General features: G+C 33.4%; 1 protein-coding gene across 7 annotated transcripts in view; it reads left to right on the top strand.

Moving 5' to 3' along the window:
• The window catches only part of LOC141394003 (uncharacterized), a 698389-nt gene that overhangs the window by 224293 nt on the left and 446380 nt on the right, over positions 1-27716 (top strand). For 2 of the 7 annotated variants that reach the window (XM_073967718.1, XM_073967715.1), the window contains 4 exons: positions 18186-18323; positions 22115-22754; positions 22827-23501; positions 25092-25369. In XM_073967718.1, the coding sequence (XP_073823819.1) occupies positions 18186-18323; positions 22115-22754; positions 22827-23501; positions 25092-25213 (1575 nt within the window). In that variant the 3' untranslated portion in view covers positions 25214-25369. Of the gene's footprint in view, positions 1-18185; positions 18324-22114; positions 22755-22826; positions 23502-24908; positions 25370-27716 lie in introns of those variants that run through there. The other 5 variants (XM_073967720.1, XM_073967717.1, XM_073967719.1 and 2 more) reach the window with 3 other exon arrangements.

Here is a 27716-nt window from a genome sequence, read left to right as displayed (position 1 = left end):
CTGAAGACCATTCAGGTATCCAGATCTTCCTGACGGAAGGTACAGATCGAAGGTATATAATCCATTTCGAATCTTATCGAAAAGAAATTTTTAAAATTCCTAAGGATCAAACCTTTAAACATCTCATCAACTAAAACTAAAGATTTTAGCTACGTCTTCACAAGTTGTGTGTGTCAAAACCTCTCTAGAAAAAAACAGACCCTAAATGTCTAAAGACCATTTATTTTTTCTAGCGATCTTTTAATTTCTCCCATTGAAAGTTGTTGTCATCCTCTTGAAAAAATAGCTACGTTTATGTCCATGCCTCAAGGTTGCTTCGAACCACGTTTGTCATCATTACATTAATGATGCCTTAACGTTAGTTGTTTTGTTTGTTTGTTATTAACAATGTTTTTTGTTGTTGCCAATTGAACAAACAACAATAACTACGAAAAAATAATGAAGCAAATCGTTTTTCCATCATTGGTTTCTAAATCTGGGTGGTATTGAGACATAAAAAAATATAATTTGTTCTCGAAATCTTTTGTCATTAAGGAAATGACAAGAAATAAAAAAGAAAGAAAAAATTAGTTTTGGAGAAGGAGTTAGTTATCCTTGGAATAGTTGTGAAATAAAGTGGAATAAGTACGAAAATGGAATACATAAACCAATGGCATAATTATTTTCTTTCATCACAAGAAAACATTGAAAAGAAGGAGAGAAACGAATACGACGGCAGGAAATCTATTTGTTCTTTTATTGTCAGAAAATTGGACTACAGAAAAACTCGTAGTTAGAACGACATTCAGTCAGATCATAGACTAATTAATGTATAGACGAAGAAATCCTCTCAGTCAAATTATCTTACTCATGAGAATTGAGTAAATTTTTACAATGCCAATAACTATACATTTTTAAATTATTTATGATGGCCGGATCTATACCCTCATATAAAAAAATCAACAAAATCTTGCAATTTACCCCAAAACAAAATGCAATTGAGTGAACACACAGCATATTGAGTGTAAGGGCAATCCCTAAAAAAACAAACACATTACAATTTCTCTGTATATACATTCATTAGTTTATGGTCAGATATTTTGTCTAAAGATGACTCAGTTTCACAATATAGAAGGGTTGTCGCCTGAGAGAAGAATCCTACTATAAAATGCTGCAAGAGTAGCCTATAGGCAGAGAATTTATTCTTTAAACAGAAGAAAGTATATACGGGATACAACGTATACTTGCCACGGGTCATCCAATTAATTATCATAACTCTCATATTCGTCAATAAGGGAAAATAGCATAGGGCGCATAACTGTTGTCGTTACTTATACGTCGTATAAAAAAAGACACATAAAATGGGACGGATTTTAAAATAAAAGGTGAAGTGGATATAGTGCGTAGAATCAAAGTGAAACTAATTGCTATACTAATTCTCCATGTAATATTTAATTTTCTAATTATTCTAAAAACATTCCCCTATGACCTTTTCATTCTCGTCATTATCATTATAGTTTTGAATTCTTTCTTCTTATTTATTTGTTTATTCTTTTTTTTGCAATCAAAATCCCATATTTTTTGGCCAACAGCCAATAATTTTGGGCCAAGTTCCGAGTGTAGTAACTATGAAATATGTTCATATGTATGTTTTATTGTTATTATCATTGTTGTTGTTGCTGTTTTTGTAAACACAATTTGGCAAGATTACAAATCGCGTGTCAGCTAAACTTGACATCATTTGAGGTGGGCAAATATTACCAAAGCAGCCAAAATGCTTGCTGGCTGGCTGCTAACTCATGTCCACATGCTGTTGGCACAGATTTTGAAATCTAAATATTTATCTAATGTCTTATCATTTATTTTTTATTATTAAAAATTAAGAATTCTTAAAATATTGCTTGTGTTTTATTTTCTCTAGGTCATAAAGCAAAAGACAAGATTACAATGAAAAAAGAACAGCCATAAAACTATGTCAACAAATTAAATTATCTAAAAGTGATAAGCTAATTGCTTTATAAGCAAAAAAATTCAACAAAAAAAAATATAGAAAAACATTATATTCTAAGTGGGTTTTGCAGGCATGGTGCCATAGTAACATAATAATGTTTTTTTTTTCATACACATCCATATGTATGTGGCCAGTTAATGCTTTGTGGGCTAAAGAATAAGCCCACTTAATGGTCTTCCAAACAAAAGTTTTACAAACTTTTTTCTGTTGTTTTTGGTCAAACTATAGTTTGGTATATTGTTTCTTTTTTGGCCTGGGAACTTTTTTTTCTAGTTGCATGGCAAAAAAAAACAAACCTAATGGCCTAATGATTATTACTTTATTTCAACTTCTTTTCCAAAGAGTCATTATTTCCAAACCCTAAATGCCATTGGTAAACAATCTTCATTTCTTTTTTTGTTCGCACAAGTTTAACTATCTCAGCTTTTTTGTTGGTCAAGAAAAGTTTGTTGTATGCTTTGAAAGTTGGTAAAGGTCAATTGCCTGGCCGATTATTTTGTGGTCATTATGAGAAAGATGCTGAAACAAAAAATTCTCTTGAGGTAAAAGAAAATTACCATAAAGTCTTTAAAGGCACAGAAAATAACCTTAAAGAGAGGACAGCTAATAGAAGTTCAAAGGTCATCTTATAGATGACCAAGGGGTCGTCTTATATATGTGAGGAAGGCTTCTCATTGAACACTAGATGGTCTTTTAAGGAAGTCCAAAGGTCTTCTAGTGCAATACAAAAGGTCTTCTTATGGAAGACCATAGGTCATTTATAGAAGCACAAATGTCTTCATAAAGAAGGCCAGACGTATTTCTTATAGAAGACCAAAGGTTCATGTTATCGAATACCAGAGGTCTTCTTATAGATGAACAGATTATAAAAACTCCAGAGGTCTTCTTATTGAAGATCAGAGGTCTTCTAATAGATGATCAGATGTCATCTTATAGAAGACCAGATATCTTTAATAGAAGACCAGATATATTTTATATAAGGTCAGAGGTCTTCTTATAAAATGTTAGAGGTCTTTTTATAGAAGACCACATGTCCTCTTATAAAGAAGAAGAGGTCTTCTTATAGAAGACCAGCGGCCTTCTTATAGAAAACCACAGTTCTTCATATAGTAGAACACAGGTCTTCTTATAGAAGAACACATGTCTTCTTATAGAAGAGAAGTGGTCTTCTTATAAAAAACCAGAGGTAGCAGTTAAAAGTCTTTTTATGGATGATCAAAGGTCTTCTCGTAAAATATCCGCGGCTGTCTCACAGGAGATCTTCTAAGACCACCGGTAATCTTAGAAGAGAAGACCAGAGATCTTGTAATGGAAGGCAAAATGATTTCTTATAGAAGATCAGACCTATTATTATAGAATATCAGAGGTCTTCTAAAAGAAGATCAAAGGTCTTCTAAAAGAAGATCAGAGGTAATCTAAAAGAAGGTCAGAGGTCTTCTAAAAGAAGATCAGAGGTCTTCTGTAGAAGACCAGAGGACTTTTTATATAAGATCAGTGGTCTTCCAGTAGAAGACCAGTGGCATTTTTATAGAAGACCAAAGGTCTTTCTTGTAGAAGATCAAATGTCTTCCTAAAGAAGATCAGAGGTATTTTTGAGGATGATCAGATATCTACTTATAGAAGACAAGACATCTTTTATAGAAAAGCCGAGGTCTTCTTATAAAAAACCAGAGATCTTCTTATAGAAGATCAGAGCTTTTCTTATAGAAGATCAGAGGTCTTCATAAAGAAGATCAGAGGTCTTCATAAAGAAGATCAGAGGTCTTCTAAAAGAAGATCAGAGGTCTTCATAAAGAAGATCAGAGGTTTTCATAAAGAAGATCAGAGGTTTTCATAAAGAAGATCAGAGGTCTTCTTAAAGAAGATCAGAGGTCTTCTAAAAGAAGATCAAAGGTCTTCTAAAAGAAGATCAGGGGTAATCTAAAAGAAGATCAGAGGTCTTCTAAAAGAAGATCAGAGATCTTCTGTACAAGACCAGAGGACTTTTTATTTAAGGTCAGTGGTCTTCCAGTAGAAGACCAGTGGCATTTTTTTAGAAGACCAAAGGTCTTTCTTGTAGAAGATCAAAGGTTTTCCTAAAGAAGATCAGAGGTCTTCCTAAAGATCAGAGGTCTTCCTAAAGAAGATCAGAGGTATTTTTGAAGAAGATCAGACATCTACTTATAGAAGACCGGACATCTTTTATAGAAGAGCCGAGGTCTTCTTATAAAAAACCAGAGATCTTCTTATAGAAGATCAGAGATTTTCTTATAGAAGATCAGAGGTCTTCATAAAGAAGATCAGAGGTCTTCTAAAAGAAGATCAGAGGTCTTCTAAATAAAGATCAATAAAGATCAGAGGTCTTCTTAAAGACGATCAGAGGTCTTCTAAAAGAAGATCAAAGGACTTCTAAAAGAAGATCAGGGGTAATCTAAAAGAAGATCAGAGGTCTTCTAAAAGAAGATCAGAGGTCTTCTGTAGAAGACCAGAGGACTTTTTATATAAGATCAGTGGTCTTCCAGTAGAAGACCAGAGGACTTTTTATATAAGATCAGTGGTCTTCCAGTAGAAGACCAGTGGCATTTTTATAGAAGACCAAAGGTCTTTCTTGTAGAAGATCAAATGTCTTCCTAAAGAAGATCAGAGGTCTTCCTAAAGAAGATCAGAGGTATTTTTAAAGAAGATCAGACATCTACTTTTAGAAGACCAGACATCTTTTATAGAAGAGCCGAGGTCTTCTTATAAAAAATCAGAGATCTTCTTATAGAAGATCAGAGCTTTTCTTATAGAAGATCAGAGGTCTTCATAAAGAAGATCAGAGGTCTTCTAAAAGTAGATCAGAGGTCCTCTAAAAGAAGATCAGAGGTCTTCTACATAAAGATCAGAGGTCTTCTAAAAGAAGATCAGAGGTCTTCTAAAAGAAGATCAGAGGTAATCTAAAAGAAGATCAGAATGCCTTTTTATATAAGAACAAAGCAGTTCTTATAGAAGACCAAAATACCAAAGCCCTTCGTATCGAAGACCAAAGGTCTTATTATAGGAAACCAAAGTTCTTCTTATGGAAGACCAAAGGCCTTCAAATGGAAGAGCATTGGTCATCCGTAAGAAAAGTTTGGTCTTTATATGGAAGACCAAAGTCCTCTTACGGATGATCAAAGTCTTCTTACGGATGAGCAATGGTATTCTTATGGAAGTCCAAAGGTCTTCTTACGGATGACCAAAGTTCTTCTTACAGATGGCCAATGCTCTTCTTATGGAAGACGAAAGATCTTCTTTGGGAAGGCCAAAAGTCTTCTTATATAAGACTAGAGGTCTTATAGAAGACCACACGGACTTCCTGTGGAAAACCGCTTCATAGTCTTCTTATTGAAGACCATTAGGCCTTCATATACAAGACCGTCAAGTCTTCTTATAGAAAACCCCGAAAATTTTATTCTAGATCTTCTGTTAGAAGACTACAACTTATTCTGGAAGATTGCAAGGACTTCTTATCAAAGACCAGAAGGTATTCTCGGAGAACAGCACAAAAAAGACTACCTGGCTTCTTATTGGAGACCGCAACGTCTGCATATAGAAGACCACATCATCTCTTTATAGAAGACCTCTTGTTCTTCTTATAGAAGAATTCTAGGCCTTCTTGTAGAAGACTTCTAGGCCTGTTTATAGAAGGCTTCCAGGTCTTCGTATAGAAGACCTGTAGGTCTTCTTATAGAAGACCTGTATGTCTTCTTATAGAAGACCTGTATGTCTTCTTATAGAAGACCTGTAGGTCTTCTTATAGAAGACCTGTATGTCTTCTTATAGAAGACCTGTATGTCTTCTTATAGAAGACCTGTATGTCTTCTTATAGAAGACCTCTAGGTCTTCTTATAGAAGACCTCTAGGTCTTCTTATAGAAGACCTCTAGGTCTTCTATAAGAAGACATACAGGTCTTCTTGTAGAAGACCTCTAGGCCTTCTTGTAGAAGACTTCTAGGCCTGTTTATAGAAGGCTTCCAGGTCTTCTTATAGAAGACCTCTAGGCCCTCTTATAGAAGACCTCTAGGCCTTCTTATAGAAGGCCTCTAGGTATTTTTGTAGAAGACCTCTAGGTCTTTTTATGGAAGACATCTTGTTCTTCTTATAGCAGACCTCTTGCTCTTCCTTTAGAATAACTCTTGGTCTTCTTATAGAAGACTTCTAGGTCTTCTTATAGAAGACCTCTTCTTGTAGAGGACCTCTAGGCCTTCTTATTGAAGACCTCTAGGTCTTCTTATTGAAGACCTCTAGATCTTCTTATAGAGGACCTCTAGGCCATCTTATAGAAGACCTCTATGTCTTCTTAGAGAAGACATCTATGTCTTCTTAGAGAAGACCTCTAGGTCTACTTATAGAAGACCTCCAGGTCTTCTTATAGACGAACTCTAGGTCTTGTTATAGAAGACCTCTAGGTCTTCTTATAGAAGACCTCTAGGTCTGCTTATAGAAGGCCTCTAGGTCTTCTTATAGTATAGCTCTAGGTCTTCCTTTAGAAGACCTCTGTATCTTACTATAGAAGACCTCTAGGTCTTCTTATAAAAGACCTCTAGGTCTTATAGATATTCTTATCTGACCTTCTTCTTGCATAAGACCACAAGTACTTCTTGAACATCATTTATTTCTTCTTATAGAAGAGCACCAGGTCTTCTCATAGAAGGCCATCATATCTTCCTGAATGAATTTCTTTTAATTTCTTCTCTCACTTCCTCCCACAAATTTCATGAATCACATGAAAAATACCTTAACGGGTTATTTTTTGTTTATTTGAAAACAATTAACAAAACACAAAATTTCAAATAAATAAATACAACAATTAGAAGTTAACAACCTGGGGGCAGAAAGAAGACGAAGAAGCAGACCACATACATGCATGCCGCAAAAATGTGCTTCCGTTTTTGTGGGGATACAGAACACATGCTGCTTAACGAATGACTGTTATAGACGTTGAGTGAAATGTTTGGCAATTTTCACAAAATGAATGAAATCATAGCAAAAGCCAAAGTCAAGGGTATTCAGCAGTGGCAGCAACAACGGCAGTAGTCAGCAATTACAATCAGCAGCATCATGCGGAGCCATGAACATGAACAACAATGAATCTAAATTGTAGTTGTGAGTACACACATCACGTCGTCAACATTTCCTTTGCCAACATTGGTCATTCATTGTTAGTTGGGGCGATAAAGAAGATATTTAAAGTCACTCATGTGTTATGACTTGGCTTTAAGATAAAAATAATACTTTTGTTTATACAGTCAAAACTCAATGCAAGAAATTTGAAAAGATAATTTTGTTGGACCTTAATTTTAATATTTAATTTTTTATTTAATTTAAATTGTTTCCAAGATTTTTCGCTTGAAAATTTTTATTTAATTAATTTTTTAAATTGTAGGACCTTAATTTTAAAATTTAATTTAAATTCTTGGAAATAATTTAATTGCCATGAATTAATTTAATTTTTTTTTTTTTTTTTTTTGAAAAATTTTTAATTATTTTTTTTCTTATTTTATTCCCAAGTTCCTAATACCCCTGTTCACCTGTATTATGTGCGTGAAAGCCACCACAAAAAAAGAACACTTAAGGCAACACTGCCGCCACCATCAAACCATATTGACATCAATTGTTTGTTAAATGATTATTTTGATGGTGATGATGATGATGATGGCGATGGTGTCTCATTGTTCATAATCAGTATACCTCTGGGTATTATTATTGTTGTCGCTTATTTTTGATTTGATTTCGAAATGGATGGCTCATTTTCAAAAAGCAAAAAATATTTATAAGACATGAAGAAAAGAAGAAACCCATAATAATAATTGCCAGTCCAAGATTTCACAAAGTTTAAGCACGTACAAAATGATTCACAGTGACAGCCAGCAAAAGAGTACTTGAAAAAATACATGTTTTGTAGTATTTTGAATATTGTGACGGAAAGATGAATGGATTTTGTGCGATTTGAGCTTATGGATTTTAAGAAGGAAACAAAAAATGCTCGAAGAAAGTTTGTGAAATTGCATGCTTTTGAAGTGAAATAATTAACCGTTAATGTTGTGTTATTAATCAAAAATTTTCTGCAAAATTAAAGGTGAATCATGAGATGATGAGGGTGTTTTCTGTAAAATCTGTCATAATGTAGCTAAAGCTAAGGGTATACTTAAAGAAATTGTTTCTTAGAGCAGATGAAAAATTTTTTTCATTTAGAGGAGCAGAAGATCTTCTTTGAAAGGAGGAAAAGTTTCGCTCAAAGAGTATTAGAAATTCAGGTTATAAAATATTCAAGATATTCTAATATTAATCTTCTAATATTCTTAATTTGAGCTTTTTAAAAACATAACAACATAACAACGGGGGTCAAATGCCACATACTTACTGCAGATAACATTATATGCTGCATTTATATTTCGATATGGAAATATCAACTTAACTAAGGTAATATAAATGCGTCCAATTATTGTGAATGTTCCAAATATCGTGTGAGTAGTATCATTAGTTATACGCAATGAAGTATTTCATTCATAATGAAAGCTTAGAACGTTTTACTAATTTTAAAGAGTGGCGAACAGCAAAAAAATCAAAGTTTTCCTTAAGAATACATTTTTGCAAACTTTTAATTTAAACAAGGAACAGCACACTACTCCTCAAACAAAAAATCTTCCTCATAGGCAGAGATTTATTTCTGAAAAAAACCCATAATAGAGCGAATATCAAAAATTAATATCTCAAGAAGTATACAGCGGCCTCCAATATTTATTATATTTTTAATAATAGGCCGCGAGGACTTCTGCTGTAAAAATATATGGACCACATTTGTGGTCTAAACACAAAAGTTATGATACTCGGTTTACGATAACCCGTGCCGCCTAGTGTATATATCTTGATTAAGCTGAGGATATAAATAAAAATGCATTGCTGATTGAAAATATTCTCAAAAATCCAACCTCAGACCTTGAAGCAATATTCTTAGAAGCCCATGAATTGTATTTAAAACATACACTTTCAAAAATAGTCTTGAAGTTTATAAACAGTATTCATATTCGTATTAAATATTTATATTCTCAAAAGTCTTTCTTAGACCCTTAAAAATATTTTCCAAAAACCACAAATTTTTCTTGAAAAAAATTCTTAAAATCGTAATTTTAAAACTCAAAAAGAATATACATATACTATTGAAATTATTTTATTATTTTTTAATTAAAAACACAAAAAAACATAGGCCTTAAAAATGCTCTTAGATGGCCATAAATACCTTCAATAATATTCCTAGAAGTTTGTAATAAGGGCATAATAAGGGCACATGATTGGAGCTTGAAACATATTCTGAAATGGATCTACTTAAGACCCACAATTGGTCCTCCAGAACGTTTTAAGGTCCCATGAAAAATATTTTTCGTTCAATAATTAAATTTAAAAAGCCTATGGTTGGCAATGCAGAAAAATATTCTTGAACTTTTTATTTGCCTCCAGGCTTAGCCATTCAAAGTACAGTCGAAATCGCTTATAACGTCGGTCAAGGGACCGACGAAATTCGTCGCTATAACCGATATGTCGTTATAAGCGATAGGGCTATAAAGGGCCCCAGAGATTTGGGACTTTTGGATATGGTCGTTATAACTGATATGACGTTATAAACGACGACGTTATAAGCGATTTCGACTGTATTCTTAAAAATCCATGATATTTTTTTTTTCAAAATAATAGTTAATATCATTTAATCATCTGGCTTAGAAATGTTTAATATTATGAAAAAAAATCTACGAGTGGCCATTTTAAATATCTCTTTAAATTCAGGCTTAGACCGACGATTAGTCCCACGAAAATATTTTAAATTGATTGAGAATTTGAAGAAATATTAAAAAACACTAATATTTTTTAGGAGTATATTAAAAAATCTGCCCGATATATCGCTTCAGAATTATCCTTAAAGCTGCAGACTTCAGTAAAAATTATACTATTAGTCGGACATTTCTAATATTCTGAAAAGTCTGTGAGTGACACACGATTACTCTTACGAAAATATTCTAAACCAAAAAAAAAACATTTTTAAAATCTGAAGAAAATCTATTCGAAATATCCTTTGGATAGGAATATATTAAAACCCGCACGATAAACCGCTAAAAAATAATGTTCAAGGGTACAGACTTCAACAAAAACATAAGATATCTATTGGGATCGGTGGTGTATACATACCGACGCCAGTTATACGATTTTTTTATTGCATACATTATCGCAGAAGTCTTGAGTACTTAAAAAATCCTAAATTAATCCTGCTAATACTGCTCAAAAACTATATTCCTAAAATTTCCCAATCAATATCTCTTAAGGTACCTGGAATAAAATTTTGAAAATAGGCCGATAAATCGCTCCACAATAATTAAATTTTTCGTTTGTATCGCCTATAAAACAATATTGTCGTAATTGTCTAGCTCAAGATTATAGCTCAGGGGATAAATCAATAATATCTAGTTATCAATTATTGAAGAAATCTTCGAAAACAAATCAAGTTCAGTATTTTTATACCCTCAGCCTTTAGGCTAAAGAGGGTATTTACACTTTGATACGACCAAAAATGTGCCTCATCGAAATAATGGTTTTAGACCCAAGTATGTTTGTACGATATCCGTTTCAGACAATTTTGAGTAGATCTAGCAATGTCCGTCCGTCTGTCCGTCTGTCTGTCTGTCTGTCCGTCTGTCTGGCTGGTGCGCACGATAACTCTCGAGCGGATCAATCGATTCGGTTCAAATTTTGGGTATCGAAATATTTTGTCCAGATTTGGTTTAAGTTCGAAGATGGGTTATATCGGTCCACTCCTTCCGGTACCCCCCCCCCCCCCCCCCCCCCCCCACAAAAGTTCGAAAATGTTCGGAAAAATTGTTCGTACGGTAACTCTTGAAGGGAGTGGCCGAATTGGTGCATACTTTACACATCCTAATATATCTACCAGACATAGATCAGTTTCAAATACGAACTATATTTGTCCTCTCCATCCGGTACCTCCCACACAAAATTTCGGATAAGTTTACTTTAAGACCTGATATCGAATCACTGAAGTGAAATAATTAACCGTTAATGTTGTGTTATTAATCAAAAATTTTCTGCAAAATTAAAGGTGAATCATGAGATGATGAGGGTGTTTTCTGTAAAATCTGTCATAATGTAGCTAAAGCTAAGGGTATACTTAAAGAAATTGTTTCTTAGAGCAGATGAAAAATTTTTTTCATTTAGAGGAGCAGAAGATCTTCTTTGAAAGGAGGAAAAGTTTCGCTCAAAGAGTATTAGAAATTCAGGTTATAAAATATTCAAGTTATTCTAATATTAATCTTCTAATATTCTTAATTTGAGCTTTTTAAAAACATAACAACATAACAACGGGGGTCAAATGCCACATACTTACTGCAGATAACATTATATGCTGCATTTATATTTCGATATGGAAATATCAACTTAACTAAGGTAATATAAATGCGTCCAATTATTGTGAATGTTCCAAATATCGTGTGAGTAGTATCATTAGTTATACGCAATGAAGTATTTCATTCATAATGAAAGCTTAGAACGTTTTACTAATTTTAAAGAGTGGCGAACAGCAAAAAAATCAAAGTTTTCCTTAAGAATACATTTTTGCAAACTTTTAATTTAAACAAGGAACAGCACACTACTCCTCAAACAAAAAATCTTCCTCATAGGCAGAGATTTATTTCTGAAAAAAACCCATAATAGAGCGAATATCAAAAATTAATATCTCAAGAAGTATACAGCGGCCTCCAATATTTATTATATTTTTAATAATAGGCCGCGAGGACTTCTGCTGTAAAAATATATGGACCACATTTGTGGTCTAAACACAAAAGTTATGATACTCGGTTTACGATAACCCGTGCCGCCTAGTGTATATATCTTGATTAAGCTGAGGATATAAATAAAAATGCATTGCTGATTGAAAATATTCTCAAAAATCCAACCTCAGACCTTGAAGCAATATTCTTAGAAGCCCATGAATTGTATTTAAAACATACACTTTCAAAAATAGTCTTGAAGTTTATAAACAGTATTCATATTCGTATTAAATATTTATATTCTCAAAAGTCTTTCTTAGACCCTTAAAAATATTTTCCAAAAACCACAAATTTTTCTTGAAAAAAATTCTTAAAATCGTAATTTTAAAACTCAAAAAGAATATACATATACTATTGAAATTATTTTATTATTTTTTAATTAAAAACACAAAAAAACATAGGCCTTAAAAATGCTCTTAGATGGCCATAAATACCTTCAATAATATTCCTAGAAGTTTGTAATAAGGGCATAATAAGGGCACATGATTGGAGCTTGAAACATATTCTGAAATGGATCTACTTAAGACCCACAATTGGTCCTCCAGAACGTTTTAAGGTCCCATGAAAAATATTTTTCGTTCAATAATTAAATTTAAAAAGCCTATGGTTGGCAATGCAGAAAAATATTCTTGAACTTTTTATTTGCCTCCAGGCTTAGCCATTCAAAGTACAGTCGAAATCGCTTATAACGTCGGTCAAGGGACCGACGAAATTCGTCGCTATAACCGATATGTCGTTATAAGCGATAGGGCTATAAAGGGCCCCAGAGATTTGGGACTTTTGGATATGGTCGTTATAACTGATATGACGTTATAAACGACGACGTTATAAGCGATTTCGACTGTATTCTTAAAAATCCATGATATTTTTTTTTTTCAAAATAATAGTTAATATCATTTAATCATCTGGCTTAGAAATGTTTAATATTATGAAAAAAAATCTACGAGTGGCCATTTTAAATATCTCTTTAAATTCAGGCTTAGACCGACGATTAGTCCCACGAAAATATTTTAAATTGATTGAGAATTTGAAGAAATATTAAAAAACACTAATATTTTTTAGGAGTATATTAAAAAATCTGCCCGATATATCGCTTCAGAATTATCCTTAAAGCTGCAGACTTCAGTAAAAATTATACTATTAGTCGGACATTTCTAATATTCTGAAAAGTCTGTGAGTGACACACGATTACTCTTACGAAAATATTCTAAACCAAAAAAAAAACATTTTTAAAATCTGAAGAAAATCTATTCGAAATATCCTTTGGATAGGAATATATTAAAACCCGCACGATAAACCGCTAAAAAATAATGTTCAAGGGTACAGACTTCAACAAAAACATAAGATATCTATTGGGATCGGTGGTGTATACATACCGACGCCAGTTATACGATTTTTTATTGCATACATTATCGCAGAAGTCTTGAGTACTTAAAAAATCCTAAATTAATCCTGCTAATACTGCTCAAAAACTATATTCCTAAAATTTCCCAATCAATATCTCTTAAGGTACCTGGAATAAAATTTTGAAAATAGGCCGATAAATCGCTCCACAATAATTAAATTTTTCGTTTGTATCGCCTATAAAACAATATTGTCGTAATTGTCTAGCTCAAGATTATAGCTCAGGGGATAAATCAATAATATCTAGTTATCAATTATTGAAGAAATCTTCGAAAACAAATCAAGTTCAGTATTTTTATACCCTCAGCCTTTAGGCTAAAGAGGGTATTTACACTTTGATACGACCAAAAATGTGCCTCATCGAAATAATGGTTTTAGACCCAAGTATGTTTGTACGATATCCGTTTCAGACAATTTTGAGTAGATCTAGCAATGTCCGTCCGTCTGTCCGTCTGTCTGTCTGTCTGTCTGTCCGTCTGTCTGGCTGGTGCGCACGATAACTCTCGAGCGGATCAATCGATTCGGTTCAAATTTTGGGTATCGAAATATTTTGTCCAGATTTGGTTTAAGTTCGAAGATGGGTTATATCGGTCCACTCCTTCCGGTACCCCCCCCCCCCCCCCCCACAAAAGTTCGAAAATGTTCGGAAAAATTGTTCGTACGGTAACTCTTGAAGGGAGTGGCCGAATTGGTGCATACTTTACACATCCTAATATATCTACCAGACATAGATCAGTTTCAAATATGAACTATATTTGTCCTCTCCATCCGGTACCTCCCACACAAAATTTCGGATAAGTTTACTTTAAGACCTGATATCGAATCACTTTGATTTTTGTTGAAGCAACTTGCATTCGCTGCCTCAATTACGATGGTAAACGTTTTTTTAAGGGGCAATTCCATACTTCTTGAGCAAACTGCCTGAATGGTGTAAAAACCCCATATGCACCATATGTAGTGCCTGGAGATCCACTTCCATAATGGTCAATGTCGATCAATTCCTTTTAGTATCTCCTCCGCAAAACTTTTGTTCTTTAATCCTATCAACATTTTTGTCGCTTCAAACACCCAAAATTTTTAAATCCCCCTAAATACATACATTTTTTGGAAAATAATTGTTTCAATATACACAGGCTGAGGGTATATCTCTGTCGGCAAAGCCGTCTGATACTTTTTTACTTGTTAAATGACGTATAAATAACGACACTAGTTATACGCCCCCTAGTTATTGAGGTAATTATTATAGATTGCGTAGTTTACAGTTTATTGATAATTTACATCAATCAACAAGATCAACTTCAAGGTGATTTTGAATCCTTCAAAAATATTCCTAAACCCCCAAGATTTTGTCTTGGGAACTTAAAAACCATGTTTCTCCTGCTATTATCGCTCAAAAAAAAAAAACACAGTTCACACCAACAGTTTATTCTCACATTTCGGATTTCACTACATTATTGACATTTTTATTAAATGGTTGTCGAAAAATGTACTGAAAATAGAGGCATAGAGGCATTTTACAACAATGACATGTTCTGAAGAGTTGTGTATTACATTCCAGGGAATATTTTTGCAAAAGAAAAAATTCAGAAAAAATTAACGGTTTTGGAGATACGGTGTGAAATGTATACAAAGTGTGGAATTTTTGCATATATTTTGAAATTTGAGGCAATAAATGTAGTTTTTCGAGTTCATTATTTCTCCAAACCTTTTATTCTTGCTCTTATCTACAAATTTGCTTCAGAGGTCAGAAGAAGATTCGCATTGGTTTCAGAGATATAGCCCTGAATTTTTTTCAAAACTCAATATTTAACCAGGTTTAGATTGGGCCATAAAATCCGAGCTGGATCTGACACAGCAAAACCCAACTAGGGTTTCTTGTCGTTTGGGTCTGTACTTTCAAAAAATCCTCAGTTCGAATTGTTTGCACAAGATCACCTTAAAAATGTTGCACAGTGTTATTGGCGTTTAAGTATCGACATTAGTTATACGGTCCGTCGTCATTTCAATAATTAGGAAAAATAATTAATTAAAGATGAAAATAGTCAGCAAAGCTTTCTTTAACCATCAATATACTAATTTCAGTTAATTTGCATTACCTCACAACACTATAAATAAATTTAAAAATATTAAGAGTAATTCCCACGTTTACAGCAATTTTACTTCTTTTATTTTTTTATTTCTTAAATAAATAAAAAATATAGCAACTCTTATTCCCTAATCAACCAAACAGTGATCATGGGCGTATAAGTAACGACGTCAATTATCCGCTCTGTGGCCATTACATTAATTAGGAAAGAAAAGAAATAATATAACTGGTTGCAAATGAAAACTTTAGCTTCCAGAAATAGCTTATTGCCGTTAATTTTGATTGCTAAACAACATTATATTACACTATAATTAAATTAATAATATATTTAAAATAATTCTCACGCTTCCAGTAATTTTGTATTTCTCCTATCTCCCTACCTTTCTCGTCTTCTTTCCCCTCTAATCATTTGTGCTAATAGCTTTTCAATTATCAATTAAGTTGGCCGCCAAACCAAACGACCAATCAACCATTCAAGCAAACTAATTAAAAAGCTCCCAATGGTAGGTTTACAACGCACACACACAAGCACTAAGCATTGTAATTATGAAAGGGTAAAACATCAAACCAAACCCTTTCCCTCCTACCACACGTCAATTGATGGAATTTGATAACAAAATTCCAATGAATTTGAAATCAAATTGCAATACAATCAACTTTCATTGATTTTGAAATTTAGCAAAAAATCCCTAAACACCCAGAAATCAATTTAAATAATTGTGCAAACAAGGACGAAGGCATAGTTATGGTGCTCTCTTCCTTCTATCTTACCCAGCTGGCAATGGGTTTGACTTTGTGTGTGTGTGTGTGTGAAAATTACTAAACAGCATAATAATTATGTTAATGATAATCAATGATAACTATTATCAAAGGCAACGGCATTCGGCCAACTAGACAAATTACCAGCAAACAGTTGCCAAGCATAACAAACCGTCGGGGATTTGTGCACACCAGAAAGGGTTATGGTTAGAGTGTGCAAAGGAGAGGCAGGAGGAAAATTAATATTGAGCTTAGCACACTCGCACACATAACGTTAAGTGAATAATTATAAAATGTCTCCAAGGAGAATTTTCTAAATAGTGCTCTTAATGAGATACAATTTTTCACAAACGAAATTACACTTGTTTTGCCTTTAAGGCAACAGCTTTGAATTTAAAGCGTTAGAATTGAGAGTAGAAGCATGTGGTGCGTATGATTTATATTAAGTAATGGAGGCATATGGAAAATTCTATATAATTTAGATATTAAATAAAATATGGGAAAGTAATTTCGGGGAATTATAATCAAAGGATTTAAGGCCTTAAATTAAAATAACATTTTTGCCTATATAAAATTATTTAATGCCTGTTATTTATAGACTTCTTTTGAAAGGACAGAAATGAAAGCAGATAAATTGGGATTACTTCATGGCATATGATTAATATTTATTTCAATAATGACTTCGAACCCTCTCTGTGTTATAACTTCTTTAAAACTGCGGTTTATTTTCGCCAAAGAAAACTGATTTAAAAGGATTTTGAATACATGACCTAGGATGCGTATAATTTATATACATTATTGGGTATTGATGGAAATTGCAGCATAACTACGGCATTAATCAGGATATGTAAGGGTATCTTAAGTGTATTATTTTCAAAACACTTCTATCTATAAGGCCTAACAATGTGTTTTTTATAGAAACATTGCTGATTAACATTTATTGTCAAAAACAATAAATCTAAGGATGCCATCCTATAAAATCTTTACATAAATCTGAATTAAAGAGATATATAAAATAAATTTCTATTGCCTTTTAAAAAAATCGACTTTCTTTCTTTTAGAGAAAATTGATTTAAATGGGGGTTTTAAATAAACAGCCTAGGTTGCGTATAATTTATATTAATTAATGGGTATTGAGGGAAATATCAACATAACAAAGACATTAATCAGGCTATAGCAGGATATTTTAAACAAATTATGTTCACAACACTTCTATCTACAAGACTTAATATTATTTTTTTCATAGAAACATAGCTGATAAATATATTTCATATACTTCTTTGTTGAAAACAATATATCTATGGATGCTATCTACGGAACATATAATTTAAAATTGTTTTTACAATACCAACAACCAAATCCTTTAGAATCTTTACATAAATCTGAATTTAAATTTGCCATAAGCCTTCTTTATAAAATATACGGCTTATTTTCCGCAAAGAAACATGATTTAAATGGATTTTGAATAAATAACCTAGGGTGCGTATAATTTATATTAATTATTGGATTCTGAGAGAAATCTCAACACAACTAAGACATTCATCAGGCCATAAAAGGATATTTTAAGTGAATTATGTTCAAAAGACTTCTATCTACAAGGCCTAATATCTTTTCTTCAAATAAACATAGCTGATGACTATATTTTACACACTCCTTTGCCGAAAACAATAAATCTAAGAATGAAATTTTTTAATTAAAATTAATTTGTTTTACAATACCACCAACAAAATCCTTTAGAATCTTTACATAAATCTGAATTAAAGCGAAATTTAAAATTAATTTCTATTGCCAATACAAATTAAGCTCTTTGTATAAGGAAAATCTTTAAACAAACTCAAGCTGTGAAGCATGACAAAGGCAAAGTTTCTAGCACACATCAACAATAGCATTGTCTGATGTGATTAGCCGCCACCAGCCAAGCATCTAGCTAGTCAGCCAGTCATCCAAGCAGCAGCAGCAGCCGCCACCAATCCAGTCAAGCAGACATTTCCAAACCAAACTTGATGGACAAACTCTTTTGCTTTTTCATTTCATTTTTTGTACAATACTTTTTTTTGCTTTGTTTAACTAAAACCCATTTTCATTTTATTTTCTTCTTCCTCTTCTTTTGTTCCAGGTCAAATTGGTAGATGTTGAAAAAGTGGAATGGTTAAATCGTCGCTCCTACAGTGCTATTGGTTTACTTTTGGGACGTGAGGGTAGAGTTTTATTACGATGTGATGAAGGCCTCGAAGATTGGTTCGAACTGTTGGAGGTAAGTGAACAAAAAAAAACCAACACAAATTCCCAGTGAAAGAGATACCCTCCTACCATCATTATGGCCCCTACCATTGTGGGGTTTCTTCTACATACATACAAATATGTGTTTGTGCAACATTTTAGGCCTTTTGTTTGAGTATGAGATAGTCAGTCAGTCAGTCAGTCTTTTGTTTCGCACACGCCTTTTGGGGCTTGCTTCAATGGTTCTCGATTGTGGGACAATGAACTTGTTAAAACTTGAAGGCTTACTGTTAAAGCCACCATGAAAAGCCATTAAATTGCATCGCCACAGCGGCAGCAGCATAGGGTGGCTATAATGAAAATTTGTGGTCTATTCCAAGTAGTCTGTCTAACAGAACCGTTTTCGCCAAGAAAACGTTAGAAGATAATAACATTAAAACGTGGGAAGTTCAATGAAAAACTTAAAATTGCAAACTGGCAATTGTCAACATTGTCTGTGGGGAGTCTAAAAACGGTTTCGTAAAAAACATTATATTGTTTGTGGCTGTATTAAATTCTAACTAAAAGTTAAGTGAAATGGCGGAACAAAGAAACAGTTCTTTAAAAACAAATTCTCATTAAGATTGCAATTGTAATATATGGCGTATACATAGCGTCAACAATTATACATAGCGGAGTACCCAGCTATTATTTTTACAGGAAGCCTTCGAGCAGTCTTCTCCAAATGCCGGATTAAGGCACTATTAATCCTTTAAATGGTGCCACCGTGGTGCAATGGTACGCACACCCGCCTTGCACACATATGGTCGTGGGTTCGATTCCCCGGCCAGGCAACATCAAAACACTTCTCAACGGTGGCAAAATACCCCCCAGTAATGTTGGCGACATTTCCTGAGTATTTCAGCCATGTAAAACTTCTCTACAAAAGTGGTGTCTTAGACACGCCGTTCGGACTCGGCGATAAACTGTAGGTCCCATATCATTGAGCTAGTATGAATCGGGGAGCACTCATTGATATGAGAGAATTCTCCCTTGTCCCTATGGGATGTTGTGGAACAATTATATATATAATCCTTTAAATATTCAAAATAAGTCCTTAATAAATATTCATAAATACAAATTCTCATTAAGAATGCAATTGTGACTTATGGCGTATACATAGCGTCAACAATTATACGTAGCGGCGTACACAACTATTGGTTTCTTATGAAGCCTTCAAGAAGTCTTCTTTAAAATCGGAACTAAGGTACCATAATCTTTAACTTTTGTTATATGTCAAAAATCAGTCCTTGAAAAATATCCTTAAAAAACAATTTTCATTAAGAGGGAAATTGTGAATTATGGCTTATATATAGCGTCAACAATTATTATTTTCTTATGAAGTCTTCGAGGAATCCCAGCAAAAATACTCATTAAAAATTGGCCTACTTTCTGATTATTTTAACAAGGGCATGTCATAGGAAATCATTACTTATGTTTGGCCACTAAAAAGTAGATAAATAGGGAGGTCAATAAGTAGTTACAACTTGAAGTAACCAGAGAGTAACTACTTATTTGTCCACTTATTTGTATTTTTGCTAGGATCTTCCTCAAAGTCAGAATTAAAGTAGCATTGATCCTTTAATAAGTGTTCTTATATGTCCAAAATAAGCCCTTGAAGAATATTCGTACATACAAATTAGCCTTTAAATTCTCCATATCCCACCCAAAATATTCTTAAAGATCCGCATATGCTATTTATTACCTCACAAATATTCTTAAAAAAATCAACGTTTGTTATCCTGTTAGTCTCTCCAAAAATATTCTTAAAAAGACTGCAATATTTTCAAAACTCCTATGCAAAAGAGCTGAAGTGAAATAAATAGGGCGACGAATACGTAGAGTCAGTGATTATACGTTCTGGAGCACTTACAAAAACTTGGCTTTTGTTTTCAATTGAAATCATATTGAGATGAACGTTTGAAACGCCTTCAAAAATAAGTAAATCGAAATAAATAGGGTGACGTATACGTAGTGTCAGTAATTATATGATAGGGCGAACTCACAAAAATTCGCTTTCATTTCAAGTAAACTCGTAAATTGAAAACAGGCGAAATGAACTAATGAAGCTTATGGTATAAGCCTTAAAAATGCCATTGATAAGTTCGTGATTAAGAATTTAAAATATTTGTCTTGAAGCCAGAACAAGACCTTTGAAAATACAGTGGCGGAGGCCCAAGCAATATTCTTTAAAAGTCCACATTTGCTTCGCAAAAATATTCAGAACACGTCAAATCCTGTTGAGCAGATTATTCCTCAAAAAAATGAATAAAGTCCACGTTTTGTGTATTTTCAGCCCTTCAAAAATATTTATAAAAAAGTCCATATTTTTGTGCCGATAGTGGCTCAAAATATTTCTGAAAAATCCACTATTAAGCTCCAGGCAGTTTAAACTCAGATTGTGCTGTAAATTGGAATCAGTAGGGTTGCGTATACGTAGCGACAGTACTTATACGCACTGGTGAACTCAAACACTTAAAAGGGTGATTTTCAAGATCATTCGCAGCGAATATTTACAACTCTTTCAGCAAACCTTTTAAATTATATTTTAAGAACTATTGTGGCATATGAAATCGACAAGACCAATAATTTTTGTTTCTCAGTCCCTCAAATATATTTATTAAAGTTCACACTAATGTTCCGAAGGTCGCTCAAAAATATTTTGAAAATTCCACTATTGTGCCCTTGACAAAAATATTCTTCCAAACTACCCGATTAAAACTAATATATTACTGTAAAGTGAAATGAGTAGGGTGACACATACGTAGCGTCAGTAATTATACCCTCCTCTAAACTCATACCTTTAAAAGGTCAACTTTCAGAATCGTTCAGAGCTAATCTTTAAAACAATCCCTCAAAAATATATATTTTACAGGCGAAATAAGGCTTATGAAACTAGCATGATCGAGGGTCCCAACACATTCTAAAAAGTACAATATTTTCGCCCCATCATTCCCTTCGAGAATATTCATACAAGAATCCAGGACTTTTGTACCTGTTCTGATAAATCTTCAAAAAATCGTCTGTCCTTACAGTTCCTAAAAATTATTTTCTAAAATCCACGCTAGTTATTTTCAAAACCAAAAAAATAAAAATTAATAAAAAACTTGTTGTCCTTACAGCCCTCAATATTGTTCTCAAAAACCCACCTTTAGTATTCATATAGGACCTCACAAATATTCCTAAAAAATCCAAAATTTTCCCTCGAAATTCCTCAAAAAATATTCTTGAAAGTTCACACACACATGGGAGTAGCGTGTCGTAACGAACAGTAAACTGTGGGGCAGCACTTATACGCTTCGAAACCCGTTTTTACATAAAAGGGGAAACTGTTGCGAAACTTTTGAAGAATGTATATTTTTACAGGCCTGCTTCTAACATATTCACAAATATTCTTACAGGACACTGCGTTCATACATGTTTTCCTCACAGATCCTAAAAAATATTTTCGGAAATATACGCCAGTTTAGCTGATTTTAAAAAATAATAATAAACAAATTGTTGTGCTTACAATATTCAGATAGACCCACAAACATATTCCTAAAAAATCCACATTTTTGTCCTGGAAATTTTTTCAAAAAATATTCTCGAAAGTCCACAATTATACCTCAGACTATACTCAAATGAAAGTGAAATGAGTTGGGTGGCGTATACGTGGTAACAGCACTTATACGCTCCGAAACCCTTTTAAACACAAAAAGGTAGTTTTAATTGTGAAACTTATTTAATACAGCCTTCTATGAAACCAAATATTTAGCTCCATACTAAATCCTTTATTTTTTCCAGGAATGCACCATTACCTCCAAGGAACGTCGCCGTGCCTTGAAAATTGCCCAAGGTCCACGGTCGAGAGCCTCATTGGCTGCCCCCGTTTCACATGCTTCGCTGCAATCGAATCACTTCGGTTTGGGTGGTACCTATTCGAGTGCCCTAGACGATTGGCTGATGACCAATGGCAGTGGTATGGGTATTGGTCGAGGTCAAAAGCTAGTTACCAACAGTATGTGCGGCTATGGTGGTAACAATCCATTTTTATTCTCTGATTCTGTACCCGATTTAAGTGCGTTAAATAATGAAAATCATAATCACATTAGTGGTATGTCGACAAATCATTCGACACCACAAAAAATACCCTATTCGGCAGCGGCTGCCGCGAGTGCCAATAACAGTCGCTATTCGAATGGTTATTCATCGCAGAATTCTTCGTTTTCTAATGGCTGTAATGGGTTGTATGGTTCACCTAGGCGCATCTTCATCAATAGCAGTTTTGGATCGACCCACATTGTCGACGAAGAGGCTGAGGATGGTGAAGTTGAGCTAAGACGTCCACGCATTTTCCGCCATTTGAGTACGGAAAATGGTAACGAATTGGATCGTGATTGGTTGTATCGCAAGCCAAGGGCACCCACAGATATGAGACATTCAGGTAAGTTTTTATTTTTGAGGGAGTAATATTTAAATTGATGATTCATTTTATGATTTTGTTTTTGTTTTGCAGTCCAACCCATGTTGCCTACCCACAATAATTCGACCACCAATAGCAGTAAATTGATTACCACAGATTTGGATTATTCCGCCCATGATAGTGGCCTTGATACCCCACCCTCTACCCATCGTCCGTCCAGTTATCGTGAAGCCCCCAACAACCAACAACAGCAACAACAACACCAGCCCTCTCCACGTGACTCCACAGAGACCTCGGTGAGTTCTTCACGTGGCACCATGCTTAACTCACCCGGTGGCAGTTTTCGTGCCAAACATTTACAGCAGGTCAGCAATTTGAATCAGGTCAACGCATTGCACGGCTCACGTTACAGTGTCCAGGAACGTATCCTGAAAATCCGCAACGAAGAAGATCGTTGTGCCTCCATCAAGTCAGGTGGTAATCGTGCTAATTTGACTAATGAAATGTATGATCCAAATCAAAATCGTTATTACAAAAATGGTAACCAGTCACCGGTGACTTCATTGACACCCCAGCATACGCCAGTTAAGATGCAACATCTGCATGCCCAAATGAATTGTAATGGCAACAGCCATGGCGGCAGCAGCAGCAATAATAATGGAACTTTGAATGGTAATATGCCAAATGGTTCGGCCATTTTCCGTGAACGTTATCAACATCCAGCTTTGGCGGCCATTATAAATGAGGCTCAGGGTATGAAGTTCAGAGGTAGGTTGAATGCAAATTAATATTAATTTGGTGATTAATGGTTTATGAAAATTATTTTCGATTTTATGTTTGGTTTGGGAATGTTTGCATGAAAATGTTTCGTTTTCTGTTTTTTTATGAGACTTAAGGGGTTGTGGAAGAAGGATGGGCATATAAATAGTAAATAATACATTTCAAAGAAATTGCATGAAAATAAAATAGAATATAAAAAACCTTAGGGCGTGGCGGTAATGGCAATACTCGTACGCTCTACAATGCATCAAAAGTAATAAAAGTAAGGGAAAAGGGACCAGGTAGTGTATATTTGTCGTCAGCACTTATACGCCTCCGACTAGACCTCAATAAAAAATCAATTAACAATTTATAGATGTCCTAAGGAAGGGGATAATTAACAAACATGGAAAGCCACCGTGGTGCAGTGGTAAACATTCCCGCCTTGCACTCAGAAGATCTGCGATTTAATCCCCTAAAAGAACATTAATATTTTCGGTGTAATGTTGGCGACATTTCCCGAGTATTTCTGACATGAAACACTTCTCTACAAGTGGTGTCTTATGACACCACTCGGCATCCGTTAGAACTCGGCAATAAAAAGTAGGTCCCATATTGAGCCAATAGGTATCGGAGTGCACTCATTGATATGAGAGAAGTCTCCCTTGTCCCTTCACGGATGTTGTGGGAAGGGATAACAAAAGAGTTTGTTATAGTGCTTTAAAAGCTCATATCAGTGTTTTTAAATAATTAAATAGGTTGTACCTTTTGGCGTATAAGTGCTGTCGCTACTCATACGCCATGTAGCATCATACAAAACTTTATGTATGAAATTAATATAAGAACGATTGCTGGCCTTCTTATCAGGACAATTGATGACTAGGTTTCGAATTTTATTATGGCGTTTTTTAAAAAATCATAACAGATTTTTTAAAATAATTTAGCCAGGTAATACCTCTTGGCGTATGAGTATTGTCGCCACTCAATCGCCTTCTGGTCACATACAAAATCCCCTTTAGGAAAATATGCAACATAGTTTTTTTATTAACCATTGACTGATAATTTTTTATTCCGACTTATATCCAAAACCCTGTTGACCCTTTTATCAGGACAGTGATTGACTAAATAATTAATATTTTTTTAAAAAGACTCTTCTTGAAGTCTCTTACAAAATTGTAACTAATAAAATATTTTTTCTTTTTTTTTTACTTTTTTCCTTATATATTTTATGATTGAATAAACAAATTAACCGCATGCCTGCACATCACAAAATCTAAAATGACAATAAATCTTTAAAAAAATGTCAAAAAAATCCACACCCATAATCCAAAACAACCAACAAAATTTGCACTTTACACTACTCCTGCATCCACAAACAACAACAACAAATAAAACAATCAAATTCACAATGCATAGCAGAAGCATGAATCATGAAAATGGAAACCCAAGAGAATGATTAAAACTTAACAACAACAATGTACACCAAAAAACCTACAAGCAACCACAACAACAATTACTAAAAAACTGGCGAAAAAATACTAAATGAAATCCAACATTTTTTTCATTTCAATCCACCCCCCAACTCTTCTTCATCTACAGATCGTTCATATTCCGATTGCCAACAAATGCCACCAAGGCGCAATGTCAACAATAATCCATCACCACTGACCACCAGACGTAATCATGTTAATCCAATATTTGGTACACCAACTCGGGTATAGCGCCTAAAGATCTAAAAGTAAAAGGCAGGTGGGAGAAAGCAAGTGGACGACGAGTGGATGAACTGCCTACATGGAGAGAGATGTGAGAATTTGAATGATGAAACACGATTTGTTAAAAACAGAAATAAAGGAAATAAATTTAATTTAAACAAAAAATGGGAATAAAACAGGTTTAGTAAAATATTCGAAAAAAAACTATACTTTATAACATAATTTACAAACAATTAAAAAAAATTAATTAAACAAACACTTATGCTGCTGATATTGATAAAAAAAACATGAACTTAACTATAACTGTAACATTTTAGTATACATCTATGAACAATATACGTAAATAACCTGCTTTTTGATACATACATACTTAGAACAACTCAAAATTTATAGCAAAAACAAAAAAAAACTAAAAATGCAAAGTGCTACAAACAAAAAAAAAATTAAAAATTTTAATTGAGAAAGTCCACAATGTAGGCAATTATTCAGTTCGAAAATTGAAACTAAATCCAATAGTCGCACGTCCACTAAGTCATGTGAAAGAATTTAAAGCGCAAAATTATGTGAACCATGTAAAATTTGAGTATTTAAAACCTCATTTAGGACACAAAATGGTTTTGGAAAATTTTCTTATAATTTTTCTTTTTTGTGGAGAAAGAAGAAAAATACAGATCTGTCTCCCGGAGTATGAAGTTAAATTTTGAATTAAAAAAATAATAAAAAATTGGTTTTTTATAATAAAATGTTGCATCGAAAAATTCTAAAAAAAAATATGTTAACGTATAAGTGGTGCCAATACTCAGACGTCACCAATACAAATAATTAAAAAAGTGGCTTTTAGTCTCATACTTTGGCTAATGCAAGCAATGTTGGGGTCACTCAAAAGTATGGACTTAAAAGTAGTCAAGAAATAAGGCAAAAGCCAAGAGAAAAAGTGGCCCTTATTAAATCGACATCAGTGATCAGTCCCTCCGAGTGAAAATACTTTAACGTATAAGTGATGACAATGATCATACGTCACCATTAACAACCTGTTTCTGTATGTCGAAAGAAAAATGTGTGCGAAAGAAACACGTCTAAAATCTTGTGTTTCTTGTGTTTCTTCTTTCGACATACAGAAACTGGCTGTAAAATATCATTAAAATATGTCTTTGAGGCTCATAGTCAGTCTAATTTGGTAAATTATGGAATCATTTAAAATGAAAATTTTCAATTTCCAATTCAAAAACTTATAAAACCTATAAAAATTGAACTTTTAGTGAAAAATATTAAACAATTTGTCAACGAATAAGTAATGACAATACTTATACGCTACCAATACAAATCTTGAAAAAATTGTCCTTGAGGCTCCTACTCAGCCTTATTAAGCAGATATGTGGTCATTTAAAAGCAAAGATTTCAAAAAGACATGTTTTACAAATAAATAACCTATTGAAAATCCATTTCTAGGGCTAAACTCTCAGAAATATAGATAATACGATTATAAAAATCAATTTTACGAAATCAGGATTTCAAGAGTCTTTCTGGAAGATTCTACGAAATCATGAACAGAAAGCCATACTGAGAATAAGTTCCAGCTAACAAAAAAAAATAGTAAGTTGGCAGTCATTTAATTGAAAAACACATACCCCCATTATTACAAGACTTCTTTTGTTATAGTTTGGATTTACCGAACAGATTTATAGTGTTCCGGTTAACTAAAACTTAAAAGTGATGACTGAATTTCAAGGAGGAGCTTCTTAACATTAACTTTCAATGTAAAAATTATATTTTTAATGCCTCCAAATTGGTTTATTTTGCGTTTTGAAATCCATCAGATAGTAAAAGAACACATGTAATAATGGCCCATAGGCGTATAAGTAACGACAATGCTTATACCACCCCTATTCAAATGTTATACCAAAGTGCTTTTGATGGACATATTTAGGTATCTTTGTGGGTCTATACAAATTGAAATATTTTGGTATGACCCCGATCACGGAGTTTGTTGCTGAAATTTCATACTGGGACTTCTTTTCGAGGAAAATAATATTAAAGAAAATCAATTAATATTGACTGAAATGATAATTTAAACAAACGGAAATAAAAGTAAGACCCAAAACGAAGTAAGGTAAAGAATTCTTGGAAATTTCTAAAAAGTTCAACTCAACTGCCTTATTCGGAATTTTGAAAATAAAAATTACCCCTCTTTAAGTTGAAACCAAAAACCCATAGACGTATATGTAATGACAATACTTATACGATCGGGCTTCTAATTGGATACACAAGTGTTTTTTGATGGACAATTGTGAAATCTTCTCGTTCATACTTAGATTTTTATTCGGCAAACGAGGAAAAAAACTACAAAGAAAATTAGTCAACTACAAAGTAAAAGATAATTCAAAACAGAAAAATAAAAATGAGACCTAGAATGAATTATCAGGGGTAAAGTTCAATTCACATTCAATTAATATGTTTAATTGGAAGGTAAATAATCAAAAATAGATAATCTTAAAATATAAGTCTAAAAACC

Source organism: Musca autumnalis, unplaced genomic scaffold (genome assembly GCF_047663935.1).
Source record: "Musca autumnalis isolate F117 unplaced genomic scaffold, ASM4766393v1 scaffold_2, whole genome shotgun sequence".
Classification (NCBI taxonomy): Eukaryota; Metazoa; Arthropoda; class Insecta; order Diptera; family Muscidae; genus Musca; species Musca autumnalis.
Note: the sequence above shows the minus strand (reverse complement) of the source record. Positions and strands in the feature narration are given on the sequence as shown.